This window comes from Ciconia boyciana, chromosome 34, assembly GCF_034638445.1.
Source record: "Ciconia boyciana chromosome 34, ASM3463844v1, whole genome shotgun sequence".
In the NCBI taxonomy this organism is placed as follows: Eukaryota; Metazoa; Chordata; class Aves; order Ciconiiformes; family Ciconiidae; genus Ciconia; species Ciconia boyciana.
Window position 1 is genome coordinate 698,619 of NC_132967.1, and position 26,036 is coordinate 724,654.

Consider the following 26,036-nt stretch of genomic DNA (forward strand, 5'->3'; position numbering starts at 1 on the left):
GGGGGCCCCCAGCAGCACCCCAGGCACTGCCCCACCCCTCCGCCGTCGCCCCCAGGTTGTACCCGCCCTGCGCGGCCCCCGGTCAGAGCCCCCAAAATCCCACACGCACGCCCCCACCCCCTCCCGTGTCCCGTCCCTCCCCAGGGGCCACCCCCCCGCCCGGGAGCCCAACTTGTCACCACCCCCAGCCTGGCACCCCAAATCCCGCCCCCCGATACCCCTGACCCCCAACAGGGACCCCAAATCCCCATCCCCCGACCCCAAACAGGGACCCCAGAGCCCCCCAGACAGGGACCCCAAGTCCCCCACCCCCAAAACAGGGACCCCAGAACCCCCCCAAGAGCCCCCAAACACCCAATGGGGACCCCAAGTCCCCCCAGGGCCCCCAACCTCCAAATAGGGACCCCAGACCCCCTCCACCCCCAAGCAGGGACCCCAGACCCCCCACCCCCCCCAGGGACCCCAAGTCCCCCAGCCCCTAAATAGGGACCCCAGAGCCCCCGCCCCCCAAAATGGGACCCCAGAGCCTCCCCAGCCCCCTCGACCCCCAAATGGGACCCCAGCCCCCCAGGCCCCCCGCTCACCTCGAGGACGAGGACGAGGCGCCCCCGCCAGCCCCCAGCAGGTGGGTCATGAGGCCGAAGGTTTGGGGGGACACCAGGCACCCCCCAGGGGTCCCCCGTCCGCGTCGAACCCCGCCGACACCAGCACCAGCTGGGGGCGAACTGGGGGGGGGGAGACACGCAGGGGTCAGGGGGCTACCCCCCAAAATGGGGGAACCCCCCCAGGTTTCGGGGTCCCCCGCGGACCTGGCAGGCGACGGGCAGGACGAGGCGCGTCACGGCCGCCAGGTAGTCGGGGTCCCCGGCGCGGGGCCCCCCCCAGCCCACGTTGAGGGTGAAGCCGGTGCCCCGCCCCCGCCCCCGCCGCCGCGGGGACCCCCCGGAGCCCCCCGGGAAGAAGGAGCCGTCGTGGCGGTGCAGGGAGACGTACAGCACGCTGCGGGGCGCGGACGCGTGAGAAGCCCCGCACCCCAAAACCCCTGCGGCCCCCAGCACCCCCAACGCCCCAGACCCCCCCCAGCACCCATAACCTCCCCCAGCCCCCAACCCCTCCCAGCACCCCCAAGACCCTCCCAGCACCCCAAAAACCCCCAGGATGCCCCCCAGCACCCATAACCTCCCCAGCACCCCCAAGACCCCCCAGCACCCCAAGACCCCTCCCAGCACCCCAAAACCCCAGGACCCCCCAGCACCCATAACCTCCCCAGCCCCCCAAGCCCCCAGCACCCCCAAGACCCCTCCCAGCACCCCAAAACCCCCAGGCCCCCAGCACCCCAAGACCCCTCCCAGCACCCCAAAAACCCCCAGGACCCCCCCCAGCACCCCCATAACCCTCCCAGCACCCCAACCCCCAGGGCCCCCCAGCACCCCCAAGACCCCTCCCAGCACCCATAAGCCCCCTCTCACTACTTGCAGGATCCCCCTCCCCAGCACCTATTAAGCCCCCCAGCACCCCCAAGACCCCTCCCAGCACCCCAAAAACCCCAGACACCCCCAGCACCCATAACTGCCCCCAGGACCCCCCAGCACCCATAACCCCTCCAGCACCCCCAAGACCCCCAGACCCACCCCCAGCACCCATAATTCCCCCAGCACCCATAACCCCCAAGATCCCCCCAGCACCCCAAATACTCCCCAGACCCCCCCCAGCACCCCCCGGCACCCATAGCCCCCCCCGCCCCCCAAACCTGGGGTCCTCCTCGAAGATCTTTTGGGTGCCGTTGCCGTGGTGAACGTCCCAGTCCAGGATCAGCACCCTGGGGGGGGGGAGGGGGGCTGCGGTGAGGGGGAGGGCGCACATCAGGGCCCCCCGCCCCCCGCGCCCCCCGTCCCTGAGGGCCCCCCCCGCCAGGCGCTGCCCGTGCCGCGCCGCCACCGCCACGTTGTTGAAGAGGCAGAAGCCGCCGGCGGCGCCGGGCCCGGCGTGGTGCCCGGGGGGACGCACCACCGCCAGCGCGTTCCGCACCTGCGGGGAGCCCCAGCGCCCGTGGCACCCACGGCGCCCCACAGGACCCACAGGGGCCCACGGGCACCCACGGCGCCCCACAGGGACCCACAGGCACCCACGGCACCCCACAGACACCCACAGGGACCCACGGCACCCCACAGACACCCACGGCACCCCACAGACACCCACAGCGCTCCACAGGGACCCACAGACACCCACAGCGCCCCACGGCGCCCCACAGGACCCACAGGGGCCCACGGGCACCCACGGCACCCCACAGACACCCACGGCACCCCACAGGACCCACAGGCACCCACAGCGCCCCACAGGGACCCACAGGGACCCACAGCACCCCACAGAGACCCACGGCGCCCCACAGGGACCCACAGGGACCCACGGCACCCCACAGGGACCCACAGCGACCCACGGGCACCCACGGCACCCCACAGACACCCACGGCGCCCCACAGGGACCCACAGACACCCACAGCACCCCACAGGGACCCACAGCACCCCCTAGAGACCCACAGGGACCCACGGCGCCCCACAGAGCCCCTCAACATCCTGAGACCCCACTGAGCCCCCCAGCACCCCACAGAGACACCCCCAGCACCCCCTGAGACCCCCCAGCACCCCACAGAGCCCCCCAACACACCCAGAGCCCCCAGCACCCCATGGCATCCCCAAGACCCCACAGAGCCCCCCAGCACCCCATGGCACCCCGAGCCCCCTAGCACCCCCAAGACCCCCCAGAGCCCCCAACACCCCCAGAGCCCCATAGCACCCCCGAGACCCCCCAGAGCCCCCCAGCACCCCATGGCACCCCGTGAGACCCCCAGAGCCCCCAGCCCGTAGAGCCCTTGCCTGTCCCTGACACCCCATAGGCCCCCCCCATAGGGTCCCTGCACACCCCCAGAGCCCCTTCACAGCCCATAGGGGCCCCAATAACCTATGGAGCCCCCCGCACTCCATCGAGCCCCGTAGCCCCATAAGACCCCATAGAAACCCCCACACCCCTAGAGCTCACCCCCCAGCTCCATAGGGTCACCATAATGCCCCATAGGGTCCTGTAACTCCCCATACAGCCCCACAAACACCCTACAGAGCCCCCATAATGCCCCATAGGGTCCCACAACACCCCAGAGAGGCCCCATGACACCCCGCAACCACCCTATAGAGCCCCCATAATGCCCCATAGGGTCCCATAACACCCCAGAGAAGCACCACGACGCCCCATAAACACCCCATAGGGCCCCCTGATGCCCCATGAGGCCCCACCTGAGCCCCATAAACCCTCCTCCCGCTCCCCACAGCACCCCAGAGCCCCCACCTGCCCCACGGGCAGGGGCGCGGACTGTCCCATAGGCCCCACGGGGCCCCATAGGCCCCACAGCCCCCTCTCGCAGCCCCCCGGGACCCCCACCTGCCCGGCGAGGACGGCGGTGACGGCGGCGCAGGCGGTGCCGGCCGCCAGGCGGGCGCAGTCGTAGGAGCGGGGGCAGAGGAAGACGGAGTTGTAGCGCTCGGCCGCTCCCCGCAGCTCCCGGGGCCGCAGCCCCTCCGTCCCCCCCCGCGCCGCCACGTGGGCCCGCCTGCGGGGCCCCCGCCCGTCAGGGCCCCCCGCTCCCCACCCCCGCCGCGGGGGGACCCCAGCTGGGGCCATCCGAGACCCCCTCATCCCACCCTGGGGGCCCCAGGCAGCCAGGGCTCCCCCCACCCCATGGGACCCACGTGTGCCCCCCCCCCCATAGGACCCACACATCCTCCCCCATCCCCATGGGACCCATATGGAAGCCTCCACCCCATGGGACCCACAGGTACACCCCCCATGAGACCCATATGTATCCCCTCCACCCATGGGACCCACATATGCCCCCCATAGGACCCACACGTCAGCCTCCACCCCATAGGACCCACAGGTACACCCCCATGACACCCAGATGTGCTCCCACCCTATAGGACCCACATGTAAGCCCCCCATGGGATCCACACGTCAGCCTCCACCCCATAGGACCCACAGGTACACCCCCCATGACACCCAGATGTACTCCCATGCTATAGGACCCACATGTAAGCCCCCCCCATAGGACCCATACATCCCCCCACCCCATGAGACCCACATATACCACCCCCATAGGACCCATACATCCCCCACATCACGGGACCCACACATACCACCCCCATAGGACCCATACATCCCCCCCACACCACGGGACCCACATACACCCCACTCACGTGTGGCAGGCGCGCAGCTGGGCGGGCAGGGCGTACCGCGCGGGCAGGCGCAGGCAGCGTTGCGCCAAGCCCAGCTCCCTCAGCCGCTCCACGATCCTCGTCACCCGCTGCGGCGTCTCGGGGTGCTGGCTGCGCCCGGACGCCTGGGTCCCGCGTCCTCCCACCCCGCACCCCAAACCTCCCACTGAGGACCCAGGCGGCTGGGGACCCCCCCAACACTCAGGGGACCTCCACCCTCGGGGGACCCGCACCCTGAGGGGATCCCCAAACCACACGTTCTGGGGACCAGGGTGTCCAACAGCCCCCCCCTCCCCCCCAAGAGAGACCAGGTGCCCCCCAACCCCCTCCAGGAGGGACCCAAGCATGTGGGTGCCCCCACCCCCCTCACCAAGGGACCCAGGTGCGTCCCCCGACCCCCTCTGAACCCCCTCAGCCCCCGGCTGACCTGTCCCAGGGGTTGCAATGCTCTTCCATCCTCTCATCGTACAGCAGCCCTGTGCGGGCAGCGGGATGGGGCCAGGGCTGGAGGTCCTCTTGCTCTGCTGGCTCCGGGGGGGTCCCTGGAGGGTCCCCATCATCCTCCAGCTCCTCCAAATCCTCCTCATCCTCCTCTTCTTCCTCCTCCTCCTCCTCCTCCTTCTCCTCTACCTCCGGCTCTGTGAGGGGGCAGCCTCAGGGGGGTGCTCCCAACACCCCGGGGTAGACAGAAAGATGGCGACCACCCCTTTTTGGGGCTCCCTGCCATGTCTAGAGGGGGTTTGGGGGGACCCTGAGGCTGGGGGGGGTGGGGGGGCCGGCTGGGAGCCCCCCAAAAGTGAGGGGGGTCCCACTGAGGGGGCTGAGTGGGAGCCAAGATGGCGGCCGCGGTGGCGGGGGTGAACTGCATAGCAACCAAGATGGCCGCCTAGCAACCAAGATGGCCGCCTAGCAACCAAGATGGAGCCCTTAGCAACGAGGCCTAGAGCCTCCTCCAAAGCCTCCCCTCGAGTTTTGGGGTGGGAATCCCGCCCCCCCCCCGGGATTTTGGGGTGTCAAAGGGTCCCCCCCCGGGTCTGGGGGGGGCTCCGGGACCCACCGGCGCAGCGCAGGCAGCTCCAGTACTTGCGGTGGACGGCCAGGGCGCGGGCCACGCTGGCCAGGCCGCTGGGGGGGGGATGATTGTGGTGTTAGGGTGCTGGGGCACCCCAAACTGCCCCCAGCACCTCCCTTCCCCCCCAAAGCCCCCCAAGCAACCCCTGGCCCCCAAAAGTCTCCCCGAGGCACCCCCCGGCCGCACATATATCTCATACCCCCTAAAGACCCCTATAGACCCCTAAACGCCCCCACCCCCCAAGACCCCCAGCCCCCAAAAGTCTCCCCAAGGCTCCCCCAGCCCCCCGAGAGTCCACAAGCACCCCCACCCCCCAAATCTCCCCTGGCTCCCCATATACCTCATACCCCCTAAAGACCCCTATAGACCCCTAAACCCCCACCCCCCAAGCTCCCCCCAAACACCCCCAGCCCCCCAAAGCTCCCCCCAAGGCTCCCCAAGCCCCCAAATCCCCCCAAACACCTCATCCCCCCCCGACCCCTATAGCCCCCTATAGAGCTCACCTGGGGGTGGGGGTGATGGGCCCGGGGGGGTCCCCGGGGTCCCCCAGCAGCGTGCGCAGGACGGCACCGGGCCCCCCGGGCTCCAACCCCTCCTGCGGGAGAGGGCGGGGGGTCAGGGGGACCTATGGACTCCATACTGCCCTGGGAGAGGACGACCCCCCATAGTGCCCCCCCCAGGGTGGCGGGACCCCTATAGCACCCCTTAATCCCCCAAATTATCCCCTACAGCACCTCCTATACCCCCCCATACTATCCCCTATAACATCTCCTATAGAACCCTCTATAGCAGCTCCTACAGAGTCCTCTATAGCAAGCCCTACAGCTCCCCTTATAACATGTCCCCCCCCCCATCCCCTATAGCCCCCCCCACCCCGGCCCCGAGGACCACAGGGCACCTAAAGATCCTCTCAGTCCCCTATACGGTTCCCATAATGCTCTGGGGGAACCTATACAGTCCCTACAGCTCCCACAAATGGTCCCTATGGCCCCTATAGCTCCCGCGAATGGTCCTTGCAAATCCCATAGTGCCTGCAGACGGTCCCTCCAACGCCCGTAGGAGCACTATAGGTGCCACAGATGGCACTTACGGTTCCTATAGTGCCTGCACGTGGCCCGCACGCTCCTATAGCCCCACCAGTGGTCCCTATAGCCCCTATAGGGTCTTACCTCGAGGGCCAGGATCAGGCGTCCCCCCGCCAGTGCCGACAGCAGGTGGGTCATGAGGGCAAAGCCGTCGGGGGAGACCCCCTATAGGGGGGAAACCTATAGCACCCGGGGCAGGGGGGGCATGGACCCCCCCACCAGGCCCCTATAGCACCCCTATAGACTCCCCAAGCACCCCCATAATGCCCAGGAGAACCTGCACAGCCCCATATAGCCTCTATAGCACCCCACGTAGCCCCCATGGCACACCATACGACCGCTTATCCTCCATATTGCCCGTGGCAACCCCATATAGCGCCCCAAAAAGTCCCATATAGCTTCTATAGTAACCACAGCAACCGTATACGCCTCCTATAAAACCTAACAACAGTCTATAGAGTACTCAGGCTGCTCCATACAGCCTCATGCCACCCTCAAAAAGCCTATAAGTGCGCTCTATACCACCCAAACCAACTCACACCCTTCCTATACCACCCCAGGAGAAGCCATACGTCCCCATACCACCCTTAAAGCCACGTATACATTCCCTATATGACCCCAGCGAGGCACACGCGCCCCTGCACCACCAAAGGGGGGTCCGTAGGGCCCTTATACACCCCCCGTGCACCCCCTACGTCACCCTATAAATGCCCATCTGTGCCTATAGGTCCCTATAGGTTCACATACGCCCCTATACGTCCCCCTACCTCCAGGTCCCCGAGGGCGGCGTCGAAGCCAGCGGCGACCAGGACGAGCTGGGGCTGGAACTGCGCAGGCGCCGCGTCCGTCTGTCTGGCCGCGCCCCCGGGGACCCCCAAACCCCCCAGGGACCCCCAACCCCCCCGCAGGGACCCCAAAACCCCCCCGGGGACCCCCAGACCCCCTAGGGAGCCCCCAAAACCTCCTGGGGCCCCCCAGGAACCCCCACCCCCCCCAGGGACCCCCAAACCCTCCTGGGACCCCTCAGGGACCCCAAATCCCCAGGGTACCCCAAAACCCCAGGACTCCCCAGGGACCCCCAAACCCTCCTGGGACCCCCGGGTACCCCAATACCCCCAGGGACCCCCAAACCCCTCAGGACCCCCCAGGATCCCCCCAAACCCTCCTGGGACCCCTCAGGGACCCCAAACCCCCAGGACCCCCCAAGCCCCCCAGAGACCCCTCAGGGACCCCCAACCCCCCAGGGACCCCAAAACCCCCCAGGACCCCCCGGGACCCCAACCCCCCAGGGACCCCAAACCCCCCAGGACCCCCGGGACCCCCAACCCCCCAGGGACCCCAAACCCCCCAGGACCCCCGGGACCCCAACCCTCCCCAGGGACCCCCAAAACCCCCCAGGACCCCCGGGACCCCCCTCACCTCGAAGGCGATGGGGAGGAGGAGGTGGAAGAAGGCGGCCGCGTAGTCGCCATCCGTCGCACCGGGCTATGGGGGGGGCATCACGTCAGACCCTATAGAGACCCCCTATAGAACCCCCCCCCAGCCCCTATAGAGCTCCCTACGGCCTCTTCTTACAGGCACCTATAGAGCAGACCCTATAGTTCCCATAATACCTGGGGGGGGGGCGTACACCCCCTATAACGCCCAGATAACAACATACATCCCCTATAACGCCCTATAGATGCCTCATATACACCTATAGCGCTCCATACAGCCGCTACGATGCCCCGTATAGCCTCTATAACGTCCCCCAGCACACGCGCACCCCCTATATCGCCCCACAGCAACCCTATACACGCCTATAATACACAACGGGGGGGGCCCTACACCCCTCTAGTGCCCTATAAGGGCCCCAATACCCCCCCAGCCCCTATAGGGGCCATACCTTATCCCAGCGCAGGTCCACGGTGAAGCCCTCGCCCCGGCCGGTGCCGACAGACGCGGGGGGGTCCTCGCCCCGGTGCACCCCGAAACACAGGACGCTGTGGGAAGGGGGGGGGGGGAGTTACGGGGGGGGCTCCCAGTGCCCCCCAGTGCCTCCCAGTATATCCCAGTATATCCCAGTATATCCCAGTTCCCACCTGGGGTCGTCCTGGAAGAGGCGGGGGATGGCCTGGCTGGGCTGGGCACTCCAGTCCACGATGAGGATGCTGGGGGGAACCCAGGAGTCTGGGGGCTGCAGCCCCCAAATCCCCCACGGACCCTCCGGGGACCCCCAACCCCCCGGGACCCCAAACCCCTCCAAGGGTACCCTCACCCCCCGGACCCCAAACCCCCAGGGACCCCCACCCCCCAGGGTACCCCAAACCCTCACAGGACCCCCAACCCCCCAGGGTACCCCAAACTCCCCTGGGTACCCTCAAAAACCCCTCAGGACCCCCAGGGACCCCCAACCCCAGGACACCCCCAAACTCCCCCCAGGACCCCCAACCCCCCAGGGACCCCAACCCCCAGGACACCCCCAAACTCCCCCCAGGACCCCAACCCCCCCCAGGGACCCCAACCCCCAGGACACCCCCAAACTCCCCCAGGACCCCCAACCCCCCCCAGGGACCCCAACCCCCAGGACACCCCAAACTCCCCCCAGGACCCCAACCCCCCAGGACACCCCCAAACTCCCCCCAGGACCCCAACCCCCCCCAGGGACCCCAACCCCCCAGGACCCCCAACGCCCCCCAGGGTCCCTAAAGGGACCCAGGCCCCCCCACCCAGGGGACCCCAAACCCCTCCCCGGCCCCCCTCACCGCTGCACCCCCAGGCGCCGCTGGGCTGCCCGGGCTGCGATGGCGACGGCGTTGAAGGCGCAGGGGCCGCTCGCCGCCTCCGGCTGCGCGTGGCGCCCGGGGGGGCTATAGGGGGACGTATAGCAGCCCTATAGAGCCCTGGGGGCCTCTGGTCCCCCCCCACCGCCGCCGCCCCCCCCCCACCCCTATAGGTTCTATAGCACCTCCAGGGACCCCAGAACAGCCCTACAGCAACCTCAGACCCCTATGGCTCCTATAGCGTGGCCAGGAACCCTATACCACCCCACCGTTTCTATAGTAACCCCCAGGCCCCTACAGACCCCCCGTGGCCCCTATAGCACCACGAGGAACCCTATAGCGTCCCCAGGTCTGCTATAACCATCTCAGGGTGCCTATAGCATCTCTGAGGCTCTTGCAGCCCCTATAGCATCCCGAGGGTCCATACAGCCCACACAACATCCATAAGTTCCCTATAGTTACTCCAAAGTCTTTATAACACCCACAGGGGCCCTATATCACCATGAGAAACCCTATAGTACTCACAGGCACCCTATACCATCGCTGACATTCTTATAGCCCCTATAGGACCCGCAGGGCCCCGGTAATGCTCACAGGTCCCCTATAGTTACCCCAACACCCCTATAGCATCTCAGGACCTCACGGCCCTTATACCACCCCCAGAACCCCTACAACACCCCCAGCACCTCTACAACACCCCTATAGCCCCCATAGGGCCCAGAAAGGGATCTCTGCAGCCCCCACAGCCCCCAAACTCCCGGGGGGGAACACATGCTTTCTATACCCCTACAAACGGCTCCTATAGAACGCGTACGTCTGCCCGCGGCACCTCAAGGAGCTGCTAGAACCCCTCGGGGGGGGATCTATGGGGGCCGCGGGGGGTTGCCGCAGCCCTGCAGGGCCCCAGGGAGCGCGCGGGTCCCCGCGGGGCCCCCGGCGGTACCTATAGCCCCTATAGGTGCCCGCGGCCGTACCGCAGCAGCGCCAGCCCGTTGCGCAGGTCCCCGCTCAGCACCTTCCCCAGCAGCGCCAGCAGCGAGCCCACGGCCAGGCGGGAGCGGCCCGGCTCCTGCAGGGCACCCGGGCGTCGGGGACCCCCAAACCCCCGCGGGGGACCCCAAAACCCCCCACGGGGGACCCCACCCCCCCCACGGGGGACCCGGGCATCTGGGGGGACCCCAAAACCTCCACAGGGGGCCCCAAAACCCCCCACGGGGGACCTCACCCCCCCCACGGGGGACCCAGGCGTCTGGGGGGACCCCAAAACCCCCGCGGGGGACCCCAAAACCCGCCACGGGGGACCCCACCCCCCCCACAGGGGACCCAGGCATCTGGGGGGACCCCAAAACCCCTGCGGGGACCCCACCCCCACAGGGGACCCAGGCATCTGGGGGACCCCAAAACCCCCACGGGGACTCCACCCCCCCCATGGGGGACCCAGGCATCTGGGGGGACCCCAAAACCCCCGCGGGGGACCCCAAAACCTCCAGGGGAGACCCCAAAACACCCCACTGGGGACCCCAACCCCCCACAGGGGACCCCAGGGTCTGGGGGACCCCAAAACCCCACGGGAACCCTGAAACCCCCACGGGGACCCCACCCCCATGGGGACCCGGGGTCTGGGGGACCCCGGGGTCTGGGGGGACCCCAACCCCCCCACTGGGGACCCCAACCCCCACTGGGGACCCAGGAGTCTGGGGGGACCCCAAAACCTCCACGGGGGACTCAGGCATCTGGGGGGGGACCCCAAAACCTCCACGGGGGACCCAGGGGTCTGGGAGGGCCCCCACACCCCCCCCCCGAGGGGACCCAGGGGGCCAGGAGGGGACCCCAAAAACCTCCATGGGGGATTCGGGCATCTGGGGGGACCCCAAAATCCCCACGGGGGTCCCAGGCATCCGGGGGGACCCCAACCCCCAGGGGACCCCGGCATGGGGGCACTCACCGGGGGGCCGGGGGGGCAGCCGGGGCCCCGCAGCTCCACCTGGGCCAGGAACGCGGGGCTGGGGACCCCAAAACGGCCCTCAGGGACCCGACGCCATCTTGGGGTCCCCAGAGCCCCCCAGATCCCTTGGGGACCCCCCAGGACTCCCCCAAACCCCAGAGCCCCCCATCCCATCAAAAATCCCCAGGGTCTCTCCAACACCCCCAGGGCCCCCAAACCCCTCAGAGATCCCCCAAATCCCCTCAGGGAGCCCCTAAACCCCCAGGGCCCCCTTAACCCCCCAGGGACCCCCAAATCTCCTCATGGCCCCCCCCCCAAACCCAGAGCCACCCCCATGCCCCACAACCCCTTGTCAGCCCCTATATCCCCCCAAACCACCCCGTAACCACACCAAACACCCCTAAAGCCCCCAAATCACTCCGAGCCCCCTCAAACCTCCCTCAGCCCCCCAAAAGACCCCCGAGGACCCCTAAAAGCCCCCAAAACCCCCCCAAACCTGTGGACCAGCAGCAGTTCCTCATCGGTAGCCGGGCGGCTCTAAGGAGAATAGAAACCGTGAGGGACCCCACATGTCTGTGGGGGGACCCTGATATCTGGGAGGGGGGGGACCCCAACATCTGGGGGGTCCCAGGTGGCGGGGGGACCCCAGCATGTGGGGGACGCAGGCGTGCGGGTGCTCACCTCCACTGGGACGCAGCGCTGCACCAAGCCCAGCTCCTCCAGCGTCGCCCACGCGGCCGACAGCGGCTCCGGACCCTCGGGGTGCTGAGAAAAATGGGGGGGCAGGGGGCTGTTAGGGACCTGGGTGACCGGGAGGGGGGGGGACACCCCGGTGTCCAGGGAGGGGACCCCGGCGTCCGGGGGTACCTCTCGTCCCCCAAAACGGCGGCGAAGCGCTCGTCGTAGACCAGCCCCGTCCCCGTGGGTGCTGCCGGCTCCGCGCCCAGATCCTGTCGTGGGGGGGGAACGCAGGCGTCGGGGGGGACACGACACTCGCCCAGGTGTCTGGGTGCCCCCACCCCCAAAGGAGCCCCCACCCATCTCCCCAGGGACCCAGGCATCCGGAAGCCCCTCCCCCAGGGGAGCCCCCACCCATCTCCTGAAGGACCCAGGCATCCGGGTGCCCCCACCCCCAAGGGTGCCCCCCCATCTCCCCAGGGACCCAGGCATCCGGAAGCCCCCCTCAGGGGAGCCCCCACCCATCTCCCCAAGGCCCCAGGCATCCGGGTGCCCCCACCCCCAAGGGTGCCCCCCATCTCCCCAGGGACCCAGGCGTCCAGAAGCCCCCCCCAAGGGAGCCCCCCATCTCCCCAGGCATCTGGGTGCCCCCACCCCCAGGGGAGCCCCCCCATCTCCCCAGGGACCCAGGCGTCCGGAAGCCCCCCAGGGGAGCCCCCACCCATCTCCTGAAGGCCCCAGGCATCCAGGTGCCCCCACCCATCTCCCCAGGGACCCAGGCGTCCAGAAGCCCCCCCCAAGGGTGCCCCCCCCATCTCCCCAGGGACCCCTGCGTCGGGGCAGGCCCCGCCTACCAGGCGCTGTAGCTCTGCCTCCAGCCCCTCCCCCCGGCTCCGGGCCCGCGCCCCGCGCTTGGCCTCGGGAGCCCCCGCTGCGGGGGCGCGGCGCCCCGCCCGGCCCTGGGCGGAGCCAAGTCAGCCCCGCCCACCGCCCTCGCCCCGCCCACCTCCCCCTCACAGCCCCGCCCATCCCTTCAAACCGCACCCACCACCACCACGCCCCGCCCAGTGCCCCCCACACCCTCGCACCCCGCCCCTTGCAAAGCCCCGCCCTCCTCTCTGGCCCCGCCCCTTCTCACCATGAGAGCCGGGGGGCGGGGCTCTAGCGCCGCGCGGGGGGGGGCATCGCAAGGGGGCCTGGGGGGGCGGAACGGGTTAAGGGGAATCGGGGGAAAACGGGGGCAAAGGGGGCGGGCGGGGAACCAGGGGGAAACGGGGGGCCGGGGGGTGTTACCGGGAATAACGGGGGCGGGTGGGCCGCAGCGGCGGCGGTTGGGGGCACAGGCCCGCGGCGGCGGTGGGAGGGGCTGGGGAAGCGCCGTGGGCCCCGGGGGCTCCATGGGCCCGGGGGCTCAGCGGACCCCGGGGGAGAACGGAGGGGGTCCCGGGAGGGGGAACGGGGGGTCCGGGGAGCGGCCGCGCTCACCTGCAGCCCTGCGCGACGCTGGCGGCGGGCGCACGGCGATGACGTCGAGGGGCGGGGCGACGCGCGGGGCGGGGCTGAGAGGCAGAAGTGGGACTGGAGGGGGCGGGGCTTAGCCGAGCGCGGGGCGTGGCTGGGCGTGGAGGGGCGTGACCAGCGGCGGGGCGGGGCTACGCGGCTCGCTGCCGCGCTGAGCCGCCATCTTGGGTGTGCCCCACTGGACGCCGCCATCTTGGGTGTGCCCCACTGGACGCCGCCATCTTGGAATCCACCATAGGGTGCCCATGGAGGGGGGGGGTGTGTATAAAATTTTGCACACGCAGTTCCGTGTGCCGTGTGTCCGTGTCCCCCCCCACCCGGGGTAGGGGAACAACCCCCCCCCAGAGACCCCCCCCAAACGCACCCCCCAAATAACGACATCTGAGCCCAGCTCCATTTCTGATACCAAACTGTAATGGGGGCCCCCCCTCCCCCAGTTAGAGCTGGGGGCTGAGGCCGGGGGGGGGGCCAGCAGGGGTCGAGGGGGAAGCGTAACCCCCCCCGGTCCCCCCCAAAAAGGGTGCGGCGGTGGGGAAGGGCAGAAGATGTCCGGAGAGGACGAGGGGTCCGAGGGCGTAGAGCGCAGCCGGGTCCTCGGGAGGGGGTTGTGGGGGTGCGGGAGGGGGCAGGGGGCCCCCGCCCCATGGTATCCGGCACCCCCCCGGGGCCGGCGCCCCCCCCCTGCCGCCGCTTCTTCCCCTTGGCCGAGACCTTGCGGTTGCGGGTCTGGATCCCGTCCTTGCGCATGGTCAGGGGGCGGTTCACCTGGGGGGGGATGGGGGGGGACCCAGGCGTTTGGGGGGGCCCTGGACCCCACCCCACACCTTCCCCTCCCCCCAGCCACCAACCCCGGGGGTCCCCAAAATCCCCTCCCCATCCCCCCAGGGACCCCTATGGGTGAAGGACCCAGGCACTGGGGGGACCCCTGGACCCTCACACCCTACCCCCCAACCACCAGCCCCGGGGACCCCAAAATCCCTCCCCATCCCCCACAAGGACCCCCATGGATGAAGGACCCAGGCATTGGCGGGGGGCCCCCGGACCCCCACCCCACACCTTTTCTCCCCCTTCTCAGCCACCAACCCCAGGGGTCCCCAAAATCCCCTCCCAATCTCCCCTATGGCCAAGGGACCCGGGCATTTGGGGGGGACTCAGGCAAATGGGGGGGACCCCAGGCATTTGGGGGGACCCCTGGACCCCACTCCACCCCTTCCCCCCCAACCACCAACCCCGGGGGGGCTCCAAAATCCTCCTCCCCATCCCCCTATGGATGAAGGACCCAGGCATCCAGGGGACCCAGGCATTTGGGGGGGCCCAGGCATTTGGGGGGACCCAGGCATCGGGGGGGACCCCAGGCATCGGGGGGACCCCCCGGACCCCACTCCACCCCTTCCCCCCTCAACCACCAACCCCGGGGGGCCAAAATCCCTCCCCATCCCCCCTATGGATGAAGGACCCAGGCATCTGCTGGGGGACCCAGGCATTTGGGGGGACCCAGGCATCGGGGGGACCCCAGGCATCGGGGGGGACCCCAGGCATCGGGGGGTGGGGGGTCTGGGGGAGTTTGGGGGCCCCTCACGCGGTGCAGTTTGTAGTAGAGGCCGCAGGCGTTGCAGACGGGGTCCCCGTGGGGGCTGCGTCGCCAGAGCGTGGTGGTGCTGGTCTGGCAGTTGCTGCAGACGGTGCCGGCGCGCTTGCTCACCAGCTGGGGGGGACGGGAAAGGGGGGCTCAGGGGGCTGGGGGGCTGGGGGGGGGGCTGGGGGGGTTTGGGGAGGCTGGGGGGTTGGGGGAGTTTGGGGGAGCTAGGGGGAGTTTGGGGGGCGTTTGGGGGGAGGTTGGGGGTGTTTGGAGGAGCTAGGGGAGTTTGGGGGGCATTTGGGGGAGCTGGGAGGGTTTGGGGGAGTTTGGGGGTGTTTGGAGGGGAGCTAGGGGAGTTTGGGGGCATTTGGGGGGCTGGGAGGGGTTTGGGGGGGGGAGTTTGGGGGGCTGGGAGGAGTCTGGGGGCATTTGGGGGGCAGCTGGGGGAAATTTGGGGGGCTGGGAGGGTTTGGGGGAGTTCGGGGGAGTTTGGGGGCTGGGAGGGGTTTGGGGAGTTTGGGGGGTTTGGGGGGAGCTAGGGGAGTTTGGGGGCATTTGGGGGGCTGGGAGGGGTTTGAGGGGGAGTTTGGGGGGCTGGGAGGAGTCTGGGGGGCATTTGGGGGCTGGGAGGGTTTGGGGGAGTTTGGGGGTGTTTGGGGGGGAGCTAGGGGGAGTTTGGGGGCATTTGGGGGGCTGGGAGGGTTTGGGGGCTGGGAGGAGTCTGGGGGGCTGGGAGGAGTCTGGGGAGCATTTGGGGGGCAGCTGGGGGGCATTTGGGGGGAGTTTGGGGGGCTGGGAGGGGTTTGGGGGAGCTGGGGGAGTTTGGGGGTGTTTGGAGGAGCTGGGGGAGTTTGGAGGAGCTGGGGGGCTGGGAGGGTTTGGGGAGTTTGGGGGCTGGGAGGGTCTGGGGGGCATTTGGGGGGCTGGGAGGGGTTTGGGGGAGTTTGGGGGTGTTTGGAGGGGAGCTGGGGGTTTGGGGGCATTTGGGGGCGTTTGGGGGTGCCCGGGGGGTTTGGAGTGGTTTTGGGGAGCCCGGGGGTTTGGGGTACCCTGGGGATTTTGGGGTGCCTGGGTGGGGGTTGAAGGTGCCCCTGGGAGTTTGGGGTGCCCCGGGGGGGGGTGGGGGATTTGGGGGGTTGGGGGTTTTGGGAGCCCCGGGGATTTTTGGAGGGGTTTGGGGGGTTGGAGGTTTTGGGGTGCCCCAGGGGTGGGGGATTTGGGGGGGGTGGGGGTTTTGGGGAGCCCGGGGGTGTTTGGGGGAGTTTGGGGGTTTGGGAGCCCCGGGGTTTGGGGGGTTGGGGGTCTTTGGGGAGCCCGGGGGTTTGGGGGGGTTGGGGTTTTGGGGAGCCCAGGGTGTGTGGGGGGTGGGGTTTTGGGGAGCCCCAGGGGGGTTTGGGGGGTTGGGGGTCTTTGGGAGCCCCGGGGGTGTGGGGGTGGGGTTTTGGGGAGCCCCAGGGGGTTTGGGGGGGTTGGGGGTTTTGGGGAGCCCCGGGGGGTGTGGGGGTCTTTGGGGAGCCCCGGGGGTGTGGGGGGGTTTGGGGGTCTTTGGGGAGCCCGGAGGTGTTGGGGGTGGGGTTTTTGGGAGCCCTGGGGTTGGGGGATTTGGGGGGTGGGGTTTTGGGGAGCCCGGGGGGGTTTGGGGGGTTGGGGGTTTTGGGAGCCTGGGGGTTCGGGGGATTTGGGGGGGTTGGGGTGTTTGGGGAGCCCGGGGGTGTGGGGGGTTGGGGTGTTTGGGGAGCCGGGGGTTTGGGGGGTTGAGGGTTTTGGGAGCCCCGGGGGTGGGGGTTTGGGGTGTTTGGGGAGCCCGGGGGTTTGGGGGGTTGAGGGTTTTGGGGAGCCCCGGGGGTTTGGGGGGGGGTTGAGGTTTTGGGGAGCCCCGGGGGTGGGGGGGTTTGGGGTCTTTGGGGATCCCCGGGGGGTTGGGGGGGGTTGGGGTTTTGGGAGGGGGGTTTGGGGGTTTTGGGAGCCCAGGGGGTTTGGGGGGGTTGGGGGTTTTTGGGGAGCCCGGGGGGTTTGGGGGGTGGGGGTTTTGGGGATCCCCGGGGGTGTGGGGGTTGGGGGTCTTTGGGGAGCCCCGAGGGGTTTGGGGGGTTGGGGGTCTTTGGGGGTGGGGGGTTTGGGGGTCTTTGGGGAGCCCCGGAGGTGTTTGGGGGGTGGGGTGTTTGGGGAGCCCCTGGGGTTGGGGATTTGGGGGGTGGGGTTTTGGGGAGCCCGGGGGTTTGGGGGGGTTGGGGGTTTTTTGGGGAGCCCCGGGGGGGGTGGGGGGGTGGGGGTGTTTGGGGAGCGCGGGGGGTCTCACCAGGCGCTTCTTGGGGCGGATGAGGGGCCGGTTGTGGCCGTTGAGGCGGTGGTAGAGCCCGCAGGCGTTGCAGAGGTAATGGCCCGTCCCGTCCCGCCGCCACAGCGGCGTCGCCGTCGCCCCGCAGTTCACGCACTCCCGCGCCTCTGCCCGGTACAGACCAGTACAGACCAGTACAGACCGGTACAGACCAGTACACCCCCCCTACGGACCCATACAGACCCCTGTAAGGCGGCACACGCCCCAGCACGCGCCCCCAGTTCACATGCTCTGCCCCATATCAACCAGTACAAACCAGTACAAACCAATATAAACCAGTACAAACCAGTACAAACCAGTACAAACCAGTACAAACCAGTACAAACCAGTACACCCCCCCATGGACCCATACAGACCCCTGTAAGGCGGCGCGCGCCCAGCACACGCGCCCCAGTTCACACACTCTGCCCCATATCAACCAGTACAAACCAGTACAAACCAGTACAAACCAATATAAACCAGTACAAACCAGTACAAACCAGTACAAACCAATATAAACCAGTACAAACCAGTACAAACCAACCAGTACAAACCAGTACAAACCATTATAGACCAGTATGTACCACTATAAGGTAATAAAAAGCACCCAGCGCCCCAGTACACACCCCAGCACGCACCCCCGGTTCACACACTCTGCCCCACATCAACCAGTATACACCAGTATACACCAGTACAAACCAGTATACAGCAGTACAGAACAGTATGGACCAGTACAGACCATTATAGACCAGTATGTACCACTATAAGGTAATAAAAAGCACCCAGCGCCCCAGTACACACCCCAGCACGCACCCCATGCACCCCCAGTTCACACGCTCTGCCCCGTATCAACCAGTACAAACCAGTACAAACCAGTACACCCCCACTACGGACCCATACAGACCCCTGTAAGGCAGCGCACGCCCCAGCACGCGCCCCCAGTTCACATGCTCCGCCCCGTATCAACCAGTACAAACCAGTACAAACCAGTACAAACCAGTACAAACCAGTATACCCCCCCCTACGGACCCATACAGACCCCTGTAGGCGGCGTGCCCCAGCACGCGCCCCCAGTTCACATGCTCTGCCCCATATCAACCAGTACAAACCAGTACAAACCAGTACAAACCAACCAGTACAAACCAGTACAAACCATTATAGACCAGTATGTACCACTATAAGGTAATAAAAAGCACCCAGCACCCCAGTACACACCCCAGCACGCACCCCATGCACCCCCAGTTCACACGCTCTGCCCCGTATCAACCAGTACAAACCAGTACAAACCAGTACAGAACAATATGAACCAGTACAGACCATTATAGACCAGTATGTACCAGTATAAGGTAATAAAAAGCATCCAGCGCCCCAGTACACACCCCAGCACGCACCCCCGGTTCACACACTCTGCCCCACATCAACCAGTATACACCAGTATACACCAGTACAAACCAGTACAAACCAGTATACGGCAGTACACAACAGTATGGACCAGTACAGACCATTATAAACCAGTATGTACCACTATAAGGTAATAAAAAGCACCCAGCGCCCCAGTACACACCCCAGCATGCACCCCCAGTTCACACGCTCTGCCCCGTATCAACCAGTTTAAACCAGTATAAACCAGTATAAACCGGTATACAGCAATACAGAACAGTAGGGACCAGTACAGACCATTATAGACCAGTATGTACCAGTATAAGGTAATAAAAAGCACCAGGCACCCCAGCACACGTCCCAGCACGCCCCCAGTTCACACACTCTGCCCCATATCTAACCAGTTTAAACCAGTATAAACCAGTATAAACCAGTATACAGCACTACAGAACAGTATGGACCAGTACAGACCATTACGGACCAGTATGTACCAGTATAAGGTGACAAAAAGCACTGGGCACCCCAGCACACGCCCCAGCATGTGCCCCCAGTTCACACGCTCTGCCCCACATCAACCAGTATAAACCAGTTTAAACCAGTATACACCAGTACAGACCATTAGGGGCCAGTACAGACCATTAAGGACCAGTATGTACCAGTATAAGGTGACAAAAAGCACTGGGCACCCCAGCACACACCCCAGCATGCGCCCCCAGTTCACACACTCTGCCCAGTGTCAACCAGTATAAACCAGTTTGGACCAGTAAAAACCGGTATAGGTCACTATGGAATATTATGGACCAGTATAAACCAGTACAAACCAGTATAAACCAAGATGGACCAGTATAACATAGTACAAGGCACTGGGCCCTCCAGCACGCACCCCAGCGTGCACCCCCAGGTCACACCGCCCAATATCAACCAGTATAAACCAGTTTGGACCAGTAAAAACCGGTATAGGCCACTATGGAATACCATGGACCAGTATAAACCAGTACAGACCAGTATAAACCAGTACAGACCAGTATAAATTGGTACATCCCATGATAAACCAGTGTAAAACAGTACAAGGCACTGTGCACCCCAGTGTGCAGCAACAGTTCACACGCTCTGCCCAGTATAAACCAGTATAAACCAGTATAGACCGCTATAAACTAGTATGGACCAGTATAAACCAGTACAGACCAGTATAAGGCAGTACAGGGCCCTGGGCACCTCAGCATGCCCCCCCCAGTGTGCACCCCCACTCCTGCAGCTCGGCCCAGTACAAGCCAGTATGGACCAGTATAAACCAGTACCAACCTGTACAAAACAGTACTGACCAGTATGGACCAGTTTGGACCAGTGCGGCCCAGTTACAGGCCACTGCACACCCCAGTGTGCACCTGCAGCTCTCACACCCCTGCATCTCTGCCCAGTATAGACCAGTATAAACCAGTACTGACCAATCCAGACCGGTATGCACCCCAGTATGTACCAGTACAGACCAGTATGAGCTCCAGTATGTACCAGTACAGACCAGTATGCACCCCAATATACACCAGTACAGACCAGTATTAGCCCCAGTATGTACCAGTACAGACCAGTATGCGCTTCAATATACACCAGTACAGACTAGTATGTGCCCCAGTATGTACCAGTACAGGCCAATACGCAACCCAGTATGTACCAGTACAGACCAGTATGTGCCCCAGTATGGCCCAGTATGGACCAGTATGCCTCCACACCTCATGCACCCCCACACCGCTGCCCACCACCGCCCAGTATAGCCCAATACAGACCCCAGTACAGACCAGTATGGCCCAGTACAGACCAGTATGGCCCCACACCTCATACACCCCCACACCGCTGCCCACCACCGCCCAGTATAGCCCCGCACAGACCCCAGTACAGACCAGTATGGACCAGTATGCGCCCCAGTATGGCCCAGTACAGACCAGTATGCACCCCAGTATGGCCCAGTACAGACCAGTATGACCCCACACCTCATACACCCCCACACTGCTGCCCACCACTGCCCAGTATAGCCCCGCACAGACCCCAGTACGGACCAGTATGGACCAGTATGTGCCCCAGTATGGCCCAGTACAGACCAGTATGCCTCCACACCTCATGCACCCCCACACCGCTGCCCACCACCGCCCAGTATAGCCCAGTACAGACCCCAGTACGGACCAGTATGGACCAGTATGCACCCCAGTATGGCCCAGTACAGACCAGTATGCGCCCCAGTATGGCCCAGTACAGACCAGTATGACCCCACACCTCATACACCCCCACACTGCTGCCCACCACTGCCCAGTATAGCCCCGCACAGACCCCAGTACGGACCAGTATGGACCAGTATGTGCCCCAGTATGGCCCAGTACAGACCAGTATGCCTCCACACCTCATGCACCCCCACACCGCTGCCCACCACCACCCAGTATAGCCCAATACAGACCCCAGTACAGACCAGTATGGCCCAGTACAGACCAGTATGCCCCCACACCTGATGCACCCCCACACCACTGCCCACCACCGCCCAGTATAGCCCAGCACTGACCCCAGTACGGACCAGTATGGCCCAGTACGGACCAGCACCCCCCCCGTGCGTACCGATACCAACCGGCGTGCTCCCCAGTAAGCCCCCCCAGTCCGTCCCAGTGCCCCCAGTCCGCACCAGTGCTCCACTCACCGCAGGGCGGGGGCGCCGGGGCAGGGGGGCCCCTGGGGGCTGCCCAGGGGGCTGCAGCAGCTCCAGGAAGCGGGGGCTCCGGGGGGGCGGCGGCCCAGGGGGCTCCCCAACGCCCCCTCGGCCCACGGCATCAGCGAGAGGCGGCCTGGGGGGACGGGGACAGCGGTGAGGGGGGGCATGGGGGGCACTGGGGACAAGGGGGGACATGGGGGACCCTCGGAAAGGGGGGACATTGGGGACAAGGGGGGACACAGGGGACCCTTGGAAAGGGGGGACATGGGGGGACATTGGGGACAAGGGGGACATGGGGGACATTTGGAAAGGGGGGACATGGGGGGCATTGGGGACAAGGGGGGACTTGGGGACAAGGGGGGACATGGGGGGACATTTGGAAAGGGGGGACATGGGGGGCATTGGGGACAAGGGGGGACATGGGGGGACATTTGGAATGGGGGGTCATGGAAGGGCATTGGGGACAAGGGGGGGACACGGGGACCCTTGGAAAGGGGGGGACATGAGGGGGACATTGGGGACAAGGGGGGACACAGGGGACCCTTGGAAAGGGGGGGACACATGGGGGGACATTAGGGACAAGGGGGACACATGGGGGGCATTGGGGACAACAGGGGGACACGAGGAGACCCTTAGAAGGGGGGACATGGGGGACAACGGGGGGCATTGGGGATAAGGGGGACATGGGGGGACATTTGGAAAGGGGGGACATTGGGGGCACTGAGGACAAGGGGGACATGGGGGGGACATTAGGGGCATTGGGGGGCCCTGGGGGGACACAAGGACATGGGGGGCAGTGGTGGCACTGGGGACAAGGGGGGACATGGGGGACAGTTGGAAAGGGGGACATGGGGCTCTGGGGGACACTGGGATGGGGGGGACATGGGGGGCTCAGGGGGACACTGGGACATGGGGGACATGGGGGCTCAGGGGGACACATGGGGGACATGGGGGGCTGGGGACACTGGGACATGGGGGGGAGCTAGGGGGACACTGGGACATGGGGGGGCTCAGGGGGACACTGGGACATGGGGGGCTCAGGGGGACACTGGGACATGGGGGACATGGGGGGACATGGGATGGGGGACATGGGGGCTCAGGGGACACTGGGACATGGGGGGACATGGGGGGCTCAGGGGGGACACTGGGACATGGGGGGGACATGGGGGGCTCAGGGGGACACTGGGACATGGGGGGACATGGGGGGCACTGGGGACAACAGGGGGACATGGAAGGAGACATTAGGGACATGGGGGGGTCAGGGGGACACTGGGACAGGGGGACATTAGGGACAACGGGGGGACACGGGGGCCCTGGGGGACAAGAGACAGGGGGGCTCTGGGGACAAGGGGGCCATTAGGTGTGGGGGGGCATTTGGGCCATGGGGGGACAGGGCAGGGGGCCCTGGGGGGACAGGGGAACACGAGGGGGCCCTGGGGACAGGGGGGACACACAGGAGGACGGGGTGGAGGCGGGGGTACCTGGGGGGGTAGGGGCCAGCAGCCCCCGGCTCCAGCCCTTCGGCTCCCCCCAGCCCCAGGAAAGCTCCGGCCTCGTCCGAAAAAGGGGGGGCCCCCTCCGGCCCCCCCCCCAACGCCACGAACTCCATGGGGGGCTGGGAGGTCGGGGTCCCCCGGGGGGCAGCAGCGGGGCCTGCGGGGAGACACCCCCCCCCCAAATTAGCACCCAGCCCCCTGGGTGCCCTCTTGGGGGGGTGTAGGTGCCTCCCCACCCCCCACCCCCCCCAAAAAAAACCCCATGGGGAGGGGGTGGGGGGGGTTACTGACCTGGAGCCGTAGTGTCACGGCGGGACGGACGGACAGACGGACGCGGCGGGGAGGGGTGCGCCCCGCCCTAGGGTTGGGCCGGCGGGGGAGGGGCGCTGGGACCCCACCCCAGTTGGGCAGAGCCCCCCCCCCCCCCAAAAAAAGAAAATTTAAGGGGGGGGGGGGGGAATGGGATGGGGATACCTGTGAGGTCCGCAGTTGTGGGGAGCACGGGGAGGGGGGTCAGCACCCCGAGGGTCTGCGGAGGCGAGGGTGGGGGCACCCGGAGGCCTGGGTCCCTTCGGGTGGGAAGATCCGGACGCTTGGGTGGATGGGTGGGGGTGGGTGGGGTGGGGGCCCCCCAAATGGACGCTTGGTCCATGACCCCCCCCCCCCCCATCCTGGGGTGGTAACGGCCCCGGGGCTGCCGGGGCCTGATAAGCCTTATCTGATGCCGGGGCCAGCGGCGGTTGGGTTTGGGGGGCAGGGCGGGGCCAGGGGACGCAGGCGTCCGGCCCCCCTCCCCCCAGCACCCAGGCGGTGTCGGGGACCCAGCCCCCAAATTTCGGGGAAGGCGCCGGCCCTTCCCCGAACCGTCGCCTTATCGGCCCCAGCCAGAGCAAGGGAACCCCGGCCCCCCCCCCCCCCCGCCGCCGGCCCCCCCAAGGCATTTAGTGTAGGTCCTACGTAAACAGCACCCGCCCACACGCCCCGCGGCACCCGAGGAGGGAGCGCCCCGAAATTCGCTGGGTTTCGGACCAAAATTAGGACTTTTCGGACAAAAATTTGGACTTTTCAGACCAAAATTTGGACTTTTCGGACAAAAATTTGGACTTTTCGGGCATCAAAATGGGGATTTTCAGCCCCAAATTTGCCATTTTCAGCCCCAAAACGGGTGTTTTCAAGGGACAAATGGAACTGGGAGCCCCAAAATTGAGGGTTTCAGCCTCAAATTTGGGCACTGTAATGCCAAATTTGCAAATCAGAGACCCCAATTTGCAAATTTCAACACAAAATTGCTATTTCTATGCTTTCAAATTCTTTTTAGCCATAAATAGGTGCTTTCCCAACCAATTTCGGGGCTTCTGCTCCACAATTGCGGGGCTTAACCTCAAAACCAGGCTTTTCAACCCAAAATCGGTGTTTTCAGTTCCAGATTGCAGGTCTCAGCGCCCAAAAAATGACAATTTTCAGCTCAAAAGTGGGATTTTCAGCTCAAAATTCACTTTTCGGGGCATCAAAATGGGGATTTTCAGCCCCAAATTTGCCATTTTCATCCCCAAAACGGGTGTTTTCAAGGGAGAAAGGAAATCTGAAATGGCAAAATTGGAGGTTCCAGCCTCAAATTTGGGAATTATAACACCAAATTTGCAAATTATAAACCCAAATTTGCAAGTTTCAACACAAAATTGCAATTTCTATGCTTTCAAACTCTTTTCAGCCATAAACACGCAGTTTCCCAACCGATTTCAGGGCTTCTGCTCCAAAATTGAGGGGTTTAACCTGAAAAACAGGGGTTTCAACCCAAAATCGGTGTTTTCAGTTCCAGATTGGGGGTTTCAGCCCCCAAAAATGACAATTTTCAGCTCAAAAGTGGGACTTTGAGCTCAAAATTCACTTTTTGGGGCATCAAAATGGGAATTGTCAGCCCCAAATTTGCCATTTTCAGCCCCAAAATGGGTGTTTTCAAGGGAAAGAGGGAATCTAAAATGCCAAAATTGGGGGTTTCAGCCTCAAATTTGGGAATTATAACCCCAAATTCGCAAATTATAGACCCCAATTTACACATTTCAACACAAAACTGCAATTTTCTGCTTTCAAATTGTTTGCAGCCACAAACTGGCCGAATTCAGGACTTCTACAAAACTGAGGGGTTTAACCTGAAAAACAGAGTTTTCAACCCAAAATAGGTGTTCTCGGTTGCAGATTGGAGGTCTCAGCCCCCAAAAATGACAATTTTCAGCTCAAAAGTGGAACTTACAGCTCAAAATCCACTTTTTGGGGCATCAAAATGAGGATTTTCAGCCCCAAATTTGCAGTTTTCCGCCCCGAAACGAGTGTTTTCAAGGCAGAAAGGGAATCGGGGCTCCAAAACTGGGGGTTTCAGCCTCAAATTTGGGAACTATGACCCCAAATTTGGGATTTTCAGACCCAAATTTGAGATTTTCTGCCTTTGTTTGTTTGTTTTAAGGCACAAACCGGGTTTTTTTCCCACCAAATTCGGGCTTTCTGCTTGAAAATTGGGAGTTCTAACGTCAAAAATCAGGTTTTTCAACCCAAAATTAGTGTTTTCAGTTCTCAGTGGGGGGTTTCAGCCTCTAAAAAGACAATTTTCACCTCAAAACTGGGATTTTCAGCTCAAACTCTGGGATTTTCAGCCCAAAATTCACATTTCTGGCAACAAATTGGGGATTTTCAGTCCCAAATTTGGCATTTTCAAAGGCAGAAACTAAGTCGGAGCCCCAAAACCAAGGTTTTCGACCCCCAAAATGGCGTTTTCAGCCCCCAAACCCAACAATTTCAACATCAAATTGCAATTTTCCGCCATCAAATTGTTCATTTTTCCCCACAAGTTGAAGGTTTTGTCACCCAAATTTGGGGGTTCTGCCCCAAAATTGGGGTTTTTTAACCTCAGAGTTTTCAACCCAAAATCGGTGTGTTCAGGCCTACATTGGGGGATTCAGCCCCCAGAATTGGGAACTTTTGAGCTCAAAATTGGGGACTTTCGAGCCCCAAATCGGGATTTTTCACCCCAAAACCGGGGGCGCTGACCTCACCTGAGTTTTGGGCTCAAATTTGGCATTTTCAGGCCCAACCTCGGGATTTTTCCTCCTCTCCTTGGCCCCGAGCCGCCATCTTGGCTCCCCAAAATCATCATTTCCAGCCTCGAACGTGGCGATTTCGGGTTCAAAACCGCTATTTTCACCATTTTCACCGTTTCTGGCCCCGTTTCGGTCCTGGGGGGGGGGACGGGGACACC

At 64.8% G+C, this 26,036-nt stretch overlaps 2 protein-coding genes across 2 annotated transcripts in view; both read right to left on the bottom strand.

Moving 5' to 3' along the window:
* Nucleotides 1-175: 175 nt before the first annotated feature.
* On the bottom strand, nucleotides 176-26,019 carry HDAC6 (histone deacetylase 6; the record flags this gene model as incomplete). Its single annotated transcript, XM_072848922.1, is given in 29 exon segments — nucleotides 176-220; nucleotides 585-725; nucleotides 810-999; nucleotides 1,751-1,817; nucleotides 1,893-2,028; nucleotides 3,433-3,601; nucleotides 4,245-4,373; nucleotides 4,690-4,900; nucleotides 5,320-5,387; nucleotides 5,838-5,929; nucleotides 6,504-6,584; nucleotides 7,187-7,246; nucleotides 7,839-7,904; nucleotides 8,305-8,401; nucleotides 8,501-8,569; nucleotides 9,164-9,268; nucleotides 10,156-10,512; nucleotides 11,623-11,663; nucleotides 11,808-11,891; nucleotides 12,943-13,000; nucleotides 13,690-14,090; nucleotides 14,905-15,030; nucleotides 17,204-17,349; nucleotides 21,279-21,299; nucleotides 21,302-21,376; nucleotides 21,379-21,465; nucleotides 22,788-22,943; nucleotides 23,261-23,378; nucleotides 25,834-26,019. Coding segments are annotated over 29 exon segments (3,582 nt in total), but the record flags the coding sequence as incomplete, so codon positions are not given.
* Nucleotides 1,822-26,036, bottom strand: part of SLC35A2 (solute carrier family 35 member A2) — a 52,289-nt gene continuing 28,074 nt past the window's right edge. The window contains exon 6 of the mRNA XM_072849012.1: nucleotides 1,822-1,834. The gene's annotated coding sequence lies outside the window, so the exon portion shown is untranslated. The remainder of the gene's footprint in view (nucleotides 1,835-26,036) is intronic.